Raw genomic sequence first — 16,269 nt, forward strand, 5'->3', positions numbered from 1 at the left:
GGTGACACGTGTATTGATACCAATATAATGGTCCAGATCTGGTACAATTAATAAAACATTAAATCAGTGAAGAGGCATTTAAATCAGATCTGGACCATTGCATTGGTATCAATACACGTGTCACCCCCTGAAGGTGGTATTGCACGGAATTGTATGAGATCGGAATTGCAGACGATTGTTTTCCCCTAATGTGCCTAGTACTCATTGGACAGCTGGCAATGCCCAGACATACACTCTTGGCCATCAGATGCACACTGGGTGCACTAGCGCACTTGAGAGGATCTGATTCGAAGAATTATGGACTAAACATTTACAGTGCATAAATACACCATTAGGAGGTTCCTCGCCAGGCTTTGACCCTTTTCTGTGCCGCTCATTTCATTCATGATCCCTTGATTTTCTGAGAAATACTCAAATCTAATTTGACCTAGTCTCTCCATCCTCGTGTGGTGACAATTCATTTGAAACAGATCTGATCTCTCCTCCTTTCCAAATCACCAGCAGATTGAATATATGCGTAGACAAAGAAATTCCCACTCCCAAATATATTAGTAGAACAGATATTTGGGTTCGTGATCAGCTGAAGGATGGCCTAGGTGTTGATTTATGATCGTGATCACACGGAAAGTCATTTTCTGCGAAATCAGTCTGCCTCTTTTGACAACATCCATTTATTAGAGATTTCAATAAGAAGTCGATTTCTGGAGGCCAAGACCTCATCGCTGATGTATATGACAGTTTGACCAAATTCTACTACATGATTGTTGGAGGCTTATAACTTTAGCAATATATGTCCTTCACATTCTAACAAATAAAGTTGCTTTCTACCTATATATATATATATATATTCTAATGTAAAAATAAGCAGCTTGATTTAATAAAAATTAACCAACACGACACCGGTGACTGGACCAGCCAATCGCTTGGAGTCTCAGTGACCCCACATGTCTAACAAGATTTTTGTTACAACTAATCATGGTCTTAGCCCCTTCGTGTATTATTATTTCTTTGAGATTCAAACTTGATCTATGATCCATTTGAAAGGTTATGCTAATTATTAAGCTCTTTGAGAATGACAGAGAGAAGATCAATCTTTGTGATGATATATTCAATATTTTCCTCCAATGGGGCAGGGAGGCAACACACAACATAAGATATCTATGGAATGCCTAATATAGCTATATTTTTACAAAGATGGAGCGAGTGAACATACTAACACATGTAAGAGCCTTTGGGTCATTCATCCAAAGCTGAGATGCTTAGAAGGGGCTGATTTTCCCAGCCAAATCCAACATAAATTCTGGAACAAGACGTTTCCCAGGAGGTGCAATCGCATCTTTGGCTAGGGCCTCTTCATCACCAGCATGGACGACAGCAACTATATCCTCAAGGAGCTCATCCCGACCACCTCTCATAGGATCCTGCTTATACAAAAACATAACAGAAATCTCAAATACCAGCATCCTTAAGGGTCAAAAGTTTAAGATATAAGAAGATCCTAGTATTCATCAACTGTTTTCACATTGAATAAATGATTCCTTCATGACAATAAGCATCTTGTTACTCTTTTATCTTTCTTCAAAGTGGCAGTTCCCAAATTAAAGGGCTAGGCATCTACTATTATGTTTAGTAGGAGCTAAGTACAGTCTAGAACTCGTTTTATGCTTTTGCGGCAAACAAAATTATTCTCATTAAAATTCTCCTCTTTACAGGCTTCCACCAGCTCCTCCCTTCTCCTACTTTGAGCAGAAGAATTCCGCTTTGCAGAGTCTCCTTGTCCCTCCACCACTTCCCTCCAAAATTTGACATTTATTTAATTTGGAAAAAGCAAAAAATAGGAATCCACTTATTAACCAGTAAATTTTTACTTGAGTTAAGCAGGAGGAAGTAATAGAATGCACCCATCACAACTAAAACTTAAGTCAGAAAAATTGAAAGGCAAGAACTTCATTGAACCTTACCTGAATAAACAAATCTGTGTGAGTTTTTCCCTTATATAGTATTAGTTCAGCTTGAGCTCCAACTCTCTGGAGGGTCTTTGCAAACGACTTACTGCATAAGAGAACATGCTACTATCAGGATATTGCATCATCTGAGAGAGTTCCGTACATGTGTAACTGTACAACACAAAAGAGGATGCTACTAAGCTGATTACGACAACAATCATAACTTTATCCCAACTAAATGGAGTCGGCTACATGGATTCGATATAAAAATCAAAAAAAATAAAGAAGCACAAAATAATTATTTCGTATAGTTATGTAGTGCAATGGTCAGGGTACAAGAAATACACTCAGTACATTATGATTAACAATCAATTATTAATTTTTCTCAACTTATATCTTTATCATCTCTACGCAACTCGTATCCAAAACCTTCCCTTGTATCTTTGTAGCATAACAGTTCATGTTGCAAGGAGTAAGAACCCACCCTTTTCCTCTGGTATGCTAAAGGAACTCGCTCTGTGAGTGGTTCAGGTGTTTCAGCAGAAAGAAAAGAAAGAAAAAAAGAACAAACCAATGCACGAGGCTACTGCTATTGCAGGGTCTGTGAGAGGCAAATGTCAGCAGAAGTTAACATTTAACATATTTATGACAGCTATTGATACAATATGAAAATGTAAATATATTTTCTGAAAGGTATCAATCTGTCAGATAGATTTTTTTTTTTTTAATTTGATAAAATATCTTACAAAATGGTGGAATTTCTTCAAGACCTCAGTAACGATATCTACTAACATACATGCATACATATGGTGACAATTTTAATTCAAAATTACTACATTATAATAATAAGTCCTCAACCAAGTACTGTTGGATTGCCAAAAAGTGATGTCAATACTAACAGAGGTAGAAGTCTTCATTTCCAGAAAATCTAACAGATAGGTAAGGATTTCAGTATCCCATACCACATGTCTGAGAGGCTTAACCATTTTCCCCTATCTTCAAGCTAATAGGTCAAATGGAAACCAACACTCCACAAATTATCTTCCTTTGATTAGTAGTCAAAAGGACAGCTGCAGCCAGCTAGCTATTCCTTTAGTGTATTATTTGAGCAATAGATTAAGTTAAATAAATCATTTTATAGTCATTGAAAACAAGAAGGGCACTCAAAACGAATTGTCGTAACTTCTTGGGAATTAAACATTGATCATTTCATGATATTAGAGATCCAACTAGAGCAGACACAGACCTGGCATCCGACGGTATGGAATAATCTGCAGTTCCATGGAACAGGATAATAGGAGGCAAGAGAGAAACTGCATTTCTATTGCTTACGTCCTGTACCATTACTTCAGGGGAAGCTCTTCGTAGATGTTCCTCTCCTTCCATTATACTGAGATGACACTTCAATATATCAGTTTGTTAGAGTTAAAGCACAAGAAACAAGTACTAACACAAGCATAGATCCTAATCACTTGCAGAGTAGAAAAATGCAAGTACCTGAGAAAGATGGAACGGTACAGACCTCGTCTATGAAAGTGGTCCACCAAGTTAATTAAATTGTACCTGCAACAAAAAAAATTGTAAGGGCTGTTGAAAGGAAAATTTCATCTAATTGCTATCAAGCTACTGAGCTCAAGACCAATTGCAATAGGAGAAAGATAGAAAACCGGAATCCATATGGAGGCCCCCACAAGCTCCTCCAAGAGCTCCCACTTGGTGCAATTGGACCATATGAAGGTTCCTTATGGTGTTCCTGAGTTAAAACCACTTTCTGTTTTGATATCTCAACCCAATACCCGGAGAATCTGAATGAGAGCTGCTACCCACTAGTTGTCATACTCGTCAAACTATGAAATTTGAAGTCCTAGGTATTTTCTATTTGCTATTGAGAAGAATTTTAGTTTCTTTCTTACTCTAGTTAAAGCTTGAGTATGTTGTCTTTGTCTTTGTTTCATGTCCAGAAAGTGGTAATTGAGTTTCTAAACAAATTCCAAGTGAAAACTGTGGGGCGTATCTGCACTACCCCTTATACCGTGTATGAATACTGAAACAGGGGCCACTGGTACATTAACAAATGTAGAGTTTCCAAACATTTTCCCACTTCTGATATTTAGTGGCCGTCGCTTGGTGTGATGCTAAAATCTCAGGCTGCAAGCATGACGATGCAGGTACGAGCTTTGAGAACAGATAATTTCTGCAAAATGCCAAAGGTTAGGACCGTTTTCAATCCACCACTCCCAGGACCCAGCGAAACCAGGACCTTGCACCAGGCCACAGCCCTGATTTTTTCCGTATACATATTCATTATTGGCGTCACTATTTCATTGATTTCTCTTGGTTTGCAATTAATGCAACCCTTGTTCTTGATCATGAAGAAGGTGCATTTTCTTTCTCTAATCATAGATTCTACTTATGGTTTGGTAGGCTTTTAAATGCTACAATTCAGATATCAAGTTTAGTTTCTAGTTAATGAATAGTAAATGCCTCTATCTTAGTTCTTAGCTGCTGATTGTTCTTGGTTTCATTAGAAAAATCTAGTTAATTTCTTTCAATTTTCAACACTCAAAAACCTAGGTACCTTAATTCATCAATCCCTGTACACCATAACCCCAGGCTTTTCTAGATGAACTTCTGATTCTTAGAACCCTCATCTAACTCTAACCTGTCAGCCAATCCAGTGAATTGAATTAAAAAGAAATGCCAGCCCATTTTGACCAATCCAAGTTTGAGACCCACCCTGAATCAAAAGTCAAGTTCTTTAGAACTGCTTGTTTTCTGATTATTTCTTGAAAACATAAAATTACTTATTTTCGCTTGTCCATTTTCTTTGTTCCTTGTATTTTCAAATTTGATTTTCTTTGTTCATGGAGAAATAAAAAAAAAAACTCTTTCATCATTCCATGTCACTAAACCACTGCCTACAGTGAAAACTGTAGGCACGGAAGAGGAGAGGTTTCAAACCCTTCAATCCAAGCCGTGTCATACATATAATGCACATGCACAATGCAGTACCCAATATTCAACGGATCTCACTTCGGAGACTTTCTACACCAAAATCAACCAAGTATTATGATAATAATAGTCTGGTTGGTTACATTTGACCAATAGGAAGAACAATTTTCTAATGGTTCAAAATAGAGGAAATGGACTAATTGCAAGAGATTCAGTGAAGAAATTTCACGAAAATTACAAGCTACAAAGGGACAGTTGGTAACTCTTACCCTCCAGATATACCAAAATAAGCTTTAATCTGGGAAACACTCCAAGAAACACTTTCTTCTTTCCCAGATTCTTTGATGGCCTGATCCAAGAGTACACAAGCAGCAATATGTGCACCAGCTGATTGTCCCATTAAATAGATCCTACACATAAAAGCATGAATACAATAGTATACTTTTTAATGCACAGCTAGACAACATCAATAATATTTTACCTGTTAGGATCACCTCCATATTCAGCAATATTGTTGCAGACAAAAGATATTCCTTGAGATGCATCTTCCACCATATCACTGATAGTTCCCTGAGGGAAATTTCTGCATATGCATAACGCAATGATACAAGTATAATCAATCACCAACCACCAAATAAGATAGTTCAATTTATTCATTTCATTCTCAGTTAGATCTTTGATATTTTTAAGAAATTGTATGGAAAACTACATCTGCTCTCTAAACTTTATTAATGCTCATTGGCATTAATAAGACAAGATGTTTTAGTGCTTCCTGCTTCTATCTAGGTATTCTATTTTGTAACCATGATTTGTACGACACTTCACACTTGTAGAATTCTAATGAGTTTATGCATGCCATGTTGGACATGTCTAGACAGTTGAAATTCGTATAAACACAGCTGTGAATCTCTTATATAAAGCCTACTGAGACAGTCATATTTTTCCGATACTATGCCTAAACATTGTCCCAGTAAGATTCCCTTTCTGTCTTTAATTTCTTTTAGATGTTTTCCTTTGACTTGTTTTAATCATATGCATCATAATATACCTAGCTATATAAATAAAGGGAAAGGTTTCCTCGAAAGGCAGCATGGCCCCCGTGCTGGAGTGTACAAAAGCATCAACAAGGGTGAGATTTCCACCTCTCATTAGGGGCAGGGTGGTCATTTTGCCTCCCTCTGTGTTTGGCACAGGGCCCACGCTGCCTTACATGCTTCTTTTTTCCATAAATAAATATAGGCAATGACACTAGTATCGTTTGCCATTGATTTACATTTTAACCTAAATAATGTGCCTAAGAAACAAGTAAAGAGCAGAAAAAGTGCTTTTTCATAATGTAAGCCTCAAGCAGTTCCAAAATTTGGGATCGCTCACATTTTGAAAAGAACTTTAAATGTTCAATTTTGGAGATACTCAATTTAATATAGTTTACATGATATATTAAATATGTACAGCTGTTCCCCATTAGTGGGTGAGCCTTGGTGCAATGGCTAAGTTGCGCTAATGCAGCCATCAGGTTGCAGGTTTGAAACATGGAAACAGCCTCTTTGGGAAGTGAGGGCAAGGCTGCTTACATCTGCCCCTCTCAGACCCTGCAGTGGCGGGAGCATTGTGCACTGAAACAGTCTTTTTTAACAGCTGTTCCCCATTCTGGTTTTTCATGCGGTTGCCATGTCCATGCTGACACACAACAATCATGACTGCATCCACAGATTACAAGTGTCCAAAAATCCATAACAGTTCAAATCATAGTTGGGAAACTGGATTTTGACTGGAGAGAGTCATCCAAGTCAAGTCAAATCAAGATTCGTGTAGACTAGGTCGGGGTAAAAAATGACATGAATCAGTCACAACTCATCCGAGTCAAATAAGAGTCAGTCTTTTCACCCGTCACAACAAAATCAGCAAGTCTGTTCATTCTTAAAAACCCATTAAATTGTTCCACTTGAGTTGAGTAAAATGTTAAAAACCCTCGATCTTCTTGTTTGATAGTTCACTGAGAGAAAATGAAACTCTTAAGTCCCTCTGCAGCTTCTCAACAGCTAACACCCGTGAAGCTTCCCTCTCTTCTTTCCAGTTTATCATTATTCCTAAACTAAACTATGTCCAAAATAAAATGGAGCTGTGTAGAACCTATACTACAAGAAGAATATATATGTCTACTAATCATTCACATTGACCCTCATGAATGAACACCCCCCCCCCCACCTCTTTCTTAGGGGGTGGGGACAAGGGGGAGGATTTCATTTCTTCATTTCTTAAAAACAAAAAATTTGGAAGAACACTGAATTCGTAACATATACAACATAAGCTTCAAGAATGAAGAACAAAAAATTCATGATATATTTTTATGAAATTTTATTAATCTATTACGTGTCAAAATATGAAAAAACGTGACACCCACACTAGATTTGACCGAACCAAGTCACCAGGTTTTTTTAAAAGTGAATCGAGTCAGAAAACCTGGTTTCCAACTATGGACTTCAGATTGGATTTAACCGTAAATTATGTCAAGATAAGATATGACAATGAGTCAGGTCCCAAATAAAGGTGAGGGGGAGATTTCATATGCATTTGCTATTTCACAAATTAATATGATATGGACAAGTACTTGAATAAAACTATAAAAGCATAGCATCATTATCTGATTATTTAACATTACTAATAAAAATCAGATATAAATTGCCAGTCAAGCAATTAAGAGACATGCAGTTTATATGCATGTTATGAAAATCGATGCCAGCATGTTTTTCTAATTAAGGTGACGATATTGTAGTATAAGAGATTTTTGAAGATAACTAATCGAATTGATGCTGTGTCCTTTCTATAACAGATAGAACATGGATTTTGAAGAATAGAATGTGGTTTACAATATAGAGCCGCTGCAACTAAGACAAGTTACCTGTAATCTATGCATGCCACAATGATGTCTCTTTCTGCCAACTGTTGTCCTAAAAGGGAACCCCATGCTTTGTACCTGCACCAAGAAAGCATACAATAACTTAACCAAGAAGAAAAAAAACAGTTTCAGATGGTGCAAGGAATAATATTAACAAAGCCAGATCACAAAACACGTCCATTTAAGAAATCCATTTATAAAAGTAACCATATTGAACCTACTTCTCTGATGCATTTTACACAGAATTTGTCTCGTATTTCTCTATTATATCTTTCAATTACCATACAGGTGCCTTAAGGTCTCTCTTTCTCACACCTTTCTGTATCTGAAGTCAATACACCTTAAATATAAATAGAAGGCTGTAGGCATACTACAAGTAAATCAATAGTAATCCTCACCCAATAATCCAGGCTCCACCAGTTACAAATGCCACAACTGGCTTTGGCCCATTACTATTTATGGGTAAATACAGATCAAGCCTGAAAAATCAAAATCAAAATGAGATGAGCAATCACAATTAAAGAATATGTAAATTCTTAATGAAAATGTACCACCAATCAATGAAGTTTCACCCAAACTGTACCTATTTCTTGGTTGATCCCCATAAACTATACTTCGACGGACCTGACTTGAAAAGAAATAGTAATATCCAACTAAAAGAAACGAGAGGGATCAGTTATATTCATGAGAACCAGACATAACCAGTGAATCCTGTAAGATGACAACTACAGCATACACTGTTTTAATGAATAGATAAATAAATAATAAATATATATATATATATATACACATGCATACAATCTAGCCATGAAAATTGGAAGAGCCAAAATTAAACAACAATATATAACTATATTCTTGTCATCACTAAAGCACACACCTCTGACAAAACCTGGGAAAAGTAGCATAGCATAAAATCCAAGGGCAAGAAATTTTATGATCCACCTGTAACCTACCCTGAATGAAAATAGATTATTAGAAAGCTCATCGAATAGCATTACCAAATTACAAAATCTAAATACTGGCAAGTGCAAAAAATAGAATAGTGCATTCGTAAAATTCTCTTTGTTCTTCAATGTTCTACTGTCAACCCTACTCAATTTAAAAAATTCAACCGCCGTTTTCATCCCTAACCTCTGTTATTGACATGACAGGTACAAAAGAACCTCAGAAACTACCTCTTTTGCATTCATATTGATCTCAATTTTAGTAAAAAAAATCTATCCATGAACTTGGTTCCTGCCATAGGAATGCAATATGCAGTAGGCAATCGATCATCTATCACTAAAATATTCCCTAGGTAGCATTTGTTTATTTCAATGGAAGCAGGATGATAAGCCATTCCGAACTCCAAGGCCCAAAAAAGAGATTCCTGAAGTATTACCTAGGTACCATTTACTTATTTGAATAGAAGCAGGACGATAAGCCATTGCAAACTCCCAACGCCCAAACAAAGAGATTCCTAAAGTCACTAAAACATGTCACGAGTCACGACTAGCAAATGTTTAGCAAGGGTTTTTCTTTGAACTATGGAAGATGATACTACTGCCTCTTTCCCCTTCAGAAGATGAGAAAACAACCATGAAGTAGAACAAGTTAAGCCCGAAATTGGGAACTAGCCCAACTAGAATCAGAACGCGAATGAAGATAAAGTAGGCAAAGTTAGAAAAGGCACCAAATATGTGCCCCACAATGTTGGGGGAAGTTAAGTGAACAAAACTAAAGTAAAAAAGGACATCAAAACTTCCCTTCCATGCAAGGATTAAAGTATCGGTATCGGTCGTCATATCGATCGATCAAAATTAAGATACGTATCGGAGGGTATCGTATCGTATCAGAGATACACTAAGATACGCTAAAGATACACACATAAATGGATAGGAAACATTTTTTTAAACACTTTTGCATAAAGAATTTGTTAAAAAAAGCTATTGATAACATGTATTATGCATAAACACTACATTGAGGGTATCGTACTAAGAATTGAAGGTCTGTAGTTGTTCCATAAATGTAAAATCCTTGTTCCCAACCTTGATTTTCACTTTAGTTAGAGAGAAATATGGCTGACAGCAACTTTGGAACAAAAACCCTTCAAAAATTCGTTTTTTCTGAAAAATTACCCATATTGGCCATTATATGACCGTAGCGCCGATACGTATCGATACTCACCGATACGTACATATATATATCGATACTCACCGATACGTGCTGATATATACCGATACGTACCGATCGATACATACCGATATGTACCAATACATACCGAAACGTACATTTTACCTCAATTTTATATTTTTCATAGAGTGGCATCGAGGCATGTCGTATCGTATTGATATGTATTAGTGGTGTATTGATGCATATCGGTATGTATTGTAGGATATATATCGATATGAAATGATTTAAAAAATTCAATGTATCGTATCGGTGTGTATCGTATCGGTGTGTATCGTATCGATCGACTAAATTTAAGATACGTATCGGAGGGTATCGTATCGGTATCGGAGATACTTAAAACCATGCTTCCATGGCTGTTGGTTGGGCAGGGAAAGTAGAAGCAAAGTGGGACCACTGAATGAAGAGTGTACCCAAGGAATTTAATTTGAAATTTTGCAACTGGTAAAAAGAGAAAAGTTTTGGGGGAGGAAAGAATGGAGTATTTCCCTACCCCGCCAACCAAATAACCTGAGGCTTAATGTTCAGAGAAAGGAACCTGTCAAGGTTCCCCTAACTTTTATTTTACTTTGCCCCATTTGCTTGGCAACCAAAAGTAGCCTACATGACTTGAGGAAAGAATCACCTAAATGCAACATCCAATGGTTTTTTTGTAAATTAGGAAGGCCACTACATCCATCAAATAAGTAAAGAAAGGATGCAGATTCCTCTTCCTTAGTCAACCACTTCAATGATAATATATCTAGAAAACTTCTATATATTCCACTTTGGAATTTTTCTTGGAAAACTTCTACAACTGAATGAATAGTTTATCTCTCTTCTTTCCCCAGAGAGTATGAACTTCTACAACCATGAACAGGCTAATGGCTATAAGATTGGAAGACAAATTTTGGTGGATGTTATCATCCATACAGATAACCAGGATCTAGGAAAACAAACAAATGAGAAATAATACCAGCTTCGTGACTTCAAATGGATTCAATAAACTCCAGTGGTGTTCCAAGGCCTTGAAGAATGGTAGGAAAAATAGTAGAGAAGAGGTTCAAAGTTAGAGCAGAAGATTGATTAGAAGCTTCTTTAACTAAGGCCCAACCTTTTTTGTTCTCTGACATTCTAATGTTGAATGAGAATGGAATTGAATAATCACAAAACACTGTAAGAAGTCTTTGAATCCATAAGGAAGAAACGAATTTCCATTAATTCAAAAAGGGGGGGGCGGGGGGGGGGGGGGGGGCAATTCAAAAAGTTACGAATCTACCTACATAAAACATCATCCAAAAATCAGTTAAGCCCATAACTCATGATCCCCATCAATTACTGAAAAGAGGGCATTTGAAAATTAAGTCATAAATGGACATGGGCTCAGTACAGACCCTTTGCATGGATTAATTACCTGGATGAAATCAGTTCTATATTATCCCTTCTACTAGAAGGAATCCCATCCTCTAAGTTATTTAGCCCAAGAGCTTGCTCCTGAGAAGCAAATGAGTCAGCAATGTTATACTACTTTGAGAAAGTCTGGAAGATCACCAACCCATGCAGTGCATCATTCTCCTTATTCATAGGATAGCTTCCACTGTAGCCACTGCATCACACTCAAACTCAAACATAATTTTCCAACAGATACCATCAGTTTCCATCATCATAACTTTCATCCCTCAATGTTTATCAACATGTAATATGTACTTTGCATTATAGTCCTCCAGTTTCTTCTTAGCAGCCCCGGAGACAGACACGTCCCCCTTACCCACATTATCTATGGCAACACTCACGCCTTGTATTTTCAGTAATGGCACGAAGACCATCATATACACTTCAGTACCCATCCATATCAATTCCAAAGGAAAACATTCATGTGTATTTACCATATTGTTCACGGAAAAATCAGCTGGAGCAATAGAAGAATCCAACTATGTAAGGCTGTAAAGCATTCCATGTATCAATCTCCTTCTCCAGTGCTGAGGTTTTTTTTTTTTCCCCCCTTACTTTTAATACAACTCAATGCTTCCATCAGTTCATAAATCCAACTCAATGTCCAAAACTTCGCGATATTAGGAACATGATTATTCGAAACAAGGAGACCAGAAAACACTGCTCTTGTCAAAGCCTTGAAATGTCTGAGGAATTCGATAAGAAACAACAAATTGACATGAAGAATCATTCTTTGACAGAAAAAGAGTTCAAAAGAAACCACGTAGACAAACTGGATTAGTTTGCAAACTAAAGAAGAGCATGCAACAGCACCACTCAAAATTTTTTTGTCCTGGATTGAAGAAAAACTTCTTGCTCAAGGAAAAAGAATGAAAGATAAAGCAACTCCATTAATTGGACTTAGTAATCGAGGTCAATCCTTGACCCAAAACTATTGAACCCGATCCATTGCATATAGATTACAAGTTTAGGTCTAGATCTGCCAGGCCATGAATACGAGATGGAACCAGCATAGATAATTGCAAATTGTTAACATATGGATTCAGCAACAAATCCACAGGTTTCAAAGGGCTTTTCAGATTTAGCAATTCAGAGCTGTACAGCTTTTCCTCCGAAAGAAACCATGGAGAATCTTCATATTGGAAACCAGCTAAGTAGCAGCATGCATATCAAGATTTTAGCAACACATAGCTATACAGGCATGCTGCTTCTACAACCCATCAAATATCAAGGTCTTGTCAAACTTCATACTCAAACTCAACTCAACTCCGCCTTATCCCAACTAAATGGGGTCAGCTATCTGAATCCTTTTTCTCCAATCAGCCATACTTGTTACTAGTCCCAAGCTATGCATGTTTATTTCACCAGTTCTCCTAGAGTCATTTTAGGCCTACCCCTAACTCTTTCAGCTCCTTCAATCTGAATCAAATCACCCCTCTGCACTAGAGCATTCAAAGGCCACCATTGCACATGTCCATGCCACCTCAAACGACTCTCTTAACTTATCATGTATTAGAGCTACTACTGAATTAGCTCTAATTTGTTCATTCCTTATTTTATCCTTCTAGTTTTACACTAATCCATCTCAACATCCTTATTTCAGCTACACCAGGTTTATTTATATGTTACCCTACTTTAATTCTGCAACATCATTCTCTACCATTCCTTCTTTATTTATGACCAAACCTAAGTACTCAAAATTTTCACTTCACGGTATCTCCCTATCATTAATTTTCACTACTTGACTTTCAATCCTATTGTTACTAAAGTTACACACGGTATACTATGTTTTTGTTCTACTTATCTTATAACTTTTTCTTTATTTTAAGGTAGATCTCCATACTATGCTCTGTTATTAATTCAAATATATTAACGGGCAAAAGAATAATAAAAAAATAAAGAAATTTCTGAATTGAAGTATATAAATACACATTTCTCATGACTTGGATCAAAGATGAAGTATTGCTCCAAGTAGACCACTGCCAACCCATAAAGCATCCTAAGACATGAGTCAGTGGCCGCCAATAGATGAACCCAGTGCCAATAACTGAACTAGTGAAGGATTTTTCAGATATACAAAGGAGAAAGGCCAAAGACAATCTCCAGTGCTTAGAATCGTCTAAACTACAAATAAGAAACTCTTTAACCATCTACTGCATAGATACCAGGTCAATGATACATATTTCCCAGTATGTAACATATGAAGTTATCTAACTATGAGTTCTATGTGTCTCGCCCAAGAAGTCAGAAACAGAGCACTCCAACAAAGCAACTCTTCCTCAAATAGACATTTCTGACATAAAATTGTATCACAATTGCAGATCTTTTATAAATCCATTTTGGACTTCCACTCATTCCTAATTACCTAAAAGCAATGTCTTTGTCCATGAATTGCATGTCACATGTCAGAAAAGAAAAACAATCTTGATCAAATTTAAGATTCTGAATAGGGAACAACCATGGTTACCAATCAAACTATTTGAACACAATCCAAACAACAATTCTATCAAATCTAACAACCAGAGCACCAAGATGAGAATTGAGAGAAACAAAAAGAAATAGGCAAAGATGCGAGAAAGGAGTGGTACCCCAGGTAGCGTAAGAGCTTGAAACTAAGGCGAGTAAGCAGGTACGTCTCAGCAGCAGCGTGTCCAACGTCCCGGCTCAACGAATATTGACGGGAAGGGAGAGGCGGAAGAGAGGAAAGACACATGTCGCTATTGACCCTCCGCCTCCTCTGCTCTTGCAAGTTCATGTTATTGTGGTTGTCATTGGTAATGGTATAGCTGGAAGCCCGGGAGAGCAGAGGTTTTTTCTCCATGGCTTTATCTGCCCCAAACAATGCCGACGAGAGGAAAAGAAAACGACGCTGATCATCATGTTCTCTGAAGAACATTGTCTTCGTCGCCAAAGTCGAAGAAGATGAGGAAGAGGAAGAAGATGGGAGTATGGTCAGAGATGGTGAGGATCTGATTTTGCATGAAGTAATTTATCTAGGTGAGACGAGAAGGAGATCGATCAGAGGATGGAAATGAAGGATTTTTGTTGTTCCATGAAATGGGTTCGTTGGATTGCTCTGTTTAGCAATTGGGTTCGCTTTTGTTTGGCGAAAACCGGAAGGGGGAAGAGAAACAAAGGGAGAGAGAGAAAGAGAGAGAGAGAGAGAGCTCTCATAATATCACCTCACTCGCTCATTTCTATATGAAGAGAGAGGATTATACTCTACGAACTTCCTAGAGAGAGGGAGAGATTGGTTTCTTTGGGAAGTGAGAGACAGGGACAGACAGAGACGGACATAGAGAGAGAGAGAGAGAGATTGCGTCGTTGCGTTGCGTTGCGTTGCGTTGGGGTGCGTAATTTGTTGAGCTGTGGGATTTGGAGTTCAGAGGAATCGGATTTGTTGTCCACATGGCGTTTTTAGATCGATTATGGGGTGGGGTTACTGCCGAGGGAAGAGGTTTAAATTTTGAATTGGTTTTCCCCTTTCGGTTTCTTTTCTTTTCTTTTCCACTCTCTTTCTTTGTTTTTCTTTCCTGTCCTATTCCTTCTGTTTCTTTTCCCTCCTTTTTCCGTTGGTTGGTCCACCGGACTCCACCTCTCTCTCTCTTCTCTCTCTCTTTCTAAGCTTCAGTACAGAAAGGGCACACTTAGTGCGTCACTAACCACCATGCGTCATGGCTCCTGCATCCTTTAAAATTGCATTTTCAAACTTTCGGTCATTAAGAGGGTGAATAGAGTTTATGTGTAATGACTAAAAAACACCCTTTATATTTATTTGTTTAATAAATAATTATGGTTTTCTCTCATTCACTATTAATTATTTAATGGCATAAGCATCTACCAGGGGGTTCCTTCTTGGGGTGCAGGATGCACAAGTAAATGCCTAAATGATCAAATAAGCTTTGGACAAGATCAAGGAAGCTTTGGAGAATTGTACAACCTTTTTGTCCACCACACATCCACTTTATGATCTTGGAGCGTGATTCTTCTACTGTTAGATGTTTGACACAATTCCTTTTCTACCAAAAAAAACACAATCCCCTCTATCTCTTTTTGTCTCAAGTTCATTAATGACGTGGTTATTTTTTTTGTTAAACTTGCTTCTTGGGCATTGGATCTAAGGCACCGTTTGATAACATTTTGTTTCTACGTTTTCTTGTTCCTAAAAACAAAGAAATAACCTAAAAAACATTCGATAAGTTGTTCTGTTTCACCAATTTCTATAAAACATAAATCAAAATTTATGCCTATTTATAATTCTAGAAACGACTATGACAAAACAAGTCGGACTTGTTTCATCGTTTTCTAGAAATGAATTTGAGAGGAAAAAAAAAAGGGGTTGTTATGCCCGATATATCTCTCAACTATTTCAACCTAAAAAGAGGCAACTGAACTCCCTCTCTTTTGGGTATTCGATGATATTACTGGGTTTTTCAGTGACATTATATTTACAAAAAACTTTCGAGAAACAGGTTTATTAAACAACAACAAATCCATTTTTTGTTTCTAAAAACGTGAAAATCTGTTTCGACTGTATCTACTGTTTCTAAACACATAAATAACAGAAACATTAACAAACAGTGCCTAAGACTTTTAACTCAATAGTAAACTTGATAACTCTATCCTTTCTTCTTTGATGTGATTCGATTAACCAAGTTATTTCGGCATGTTTGTTTGTTTGAGGAAAAAAAGGGTGTGAAAAGAGAAGTTGTAGGTCCCATGTAATAAGGTTAAAGAATAGGAAATAAAGAGAAAGAAATCTTATGGTAAACAATGGGATTTCATAATTTTTTATTTCAATAATAAAGTTTCTGGTCTCGCATGTAATAAAGGCATTCTCCTTTCTATCTCTCAAAATTCTACCCAAAAAAT

The 16,269-nt window shown here is 37.0% G+C and overlaps 1 protein-coding gene across 1 annotated transcript; it reads right to left on the bottom strand.

Moving 5' to 3' along the window:
- Nucleotides 1–1,029: 1,029 nt before the first annotated feature.
- Nucleotides 1,030–14,715, bottom strand: LOC122078246 (probable isoprenylcysteine alpha-carbonyl methylesterase ICMEL2). Its single transcript, XM_042644149.1, has 11 exons — nt 13,986–14,715; nt 8,675–8,751; nt 8,381–8,450; nt 8,196–8,276; nt 7,801–7,875; nt 5,380–5,481; nt 5,168–5,308; nt 3,444–3,509; nt 3,193–3,336; nt 1,962–2,052; nt 1,030–1,421 (listed from the first exon to the last, which is right to left on the bottom strand). The coding sequence occupies exons 1-11, from the start codon at nt 14,291–14,293 to the stop codon at nt 1,260–1,262; spliced, it is 1,317 nt and encodes a 438-aa protein (XP_042500083.1). The 5' UTR covers nt 14,294–14,715; the 3' UTR covers nt 1,030–1,259.
- Between the last annotated feature and the right edge of the window lie 1,554 nt (nt 14,716–16,269).

Source organism: Macadamia integrifolia, chromosome 5 (assembly GCF_013358625.1).
Source record: "Macadamia integrifolia cultivar HAES 741 chromosome 5, SCU_Mint_v3, whole genome shotgun sequence".
Classification (NCBI taxonomy): domain Eukaryota; kingdom Viridiplantae; phylum Streptophyta; class Magnoliopsida; order Proteales; family Proteaceae; genus Macadamia; species Macadamia integrifolia.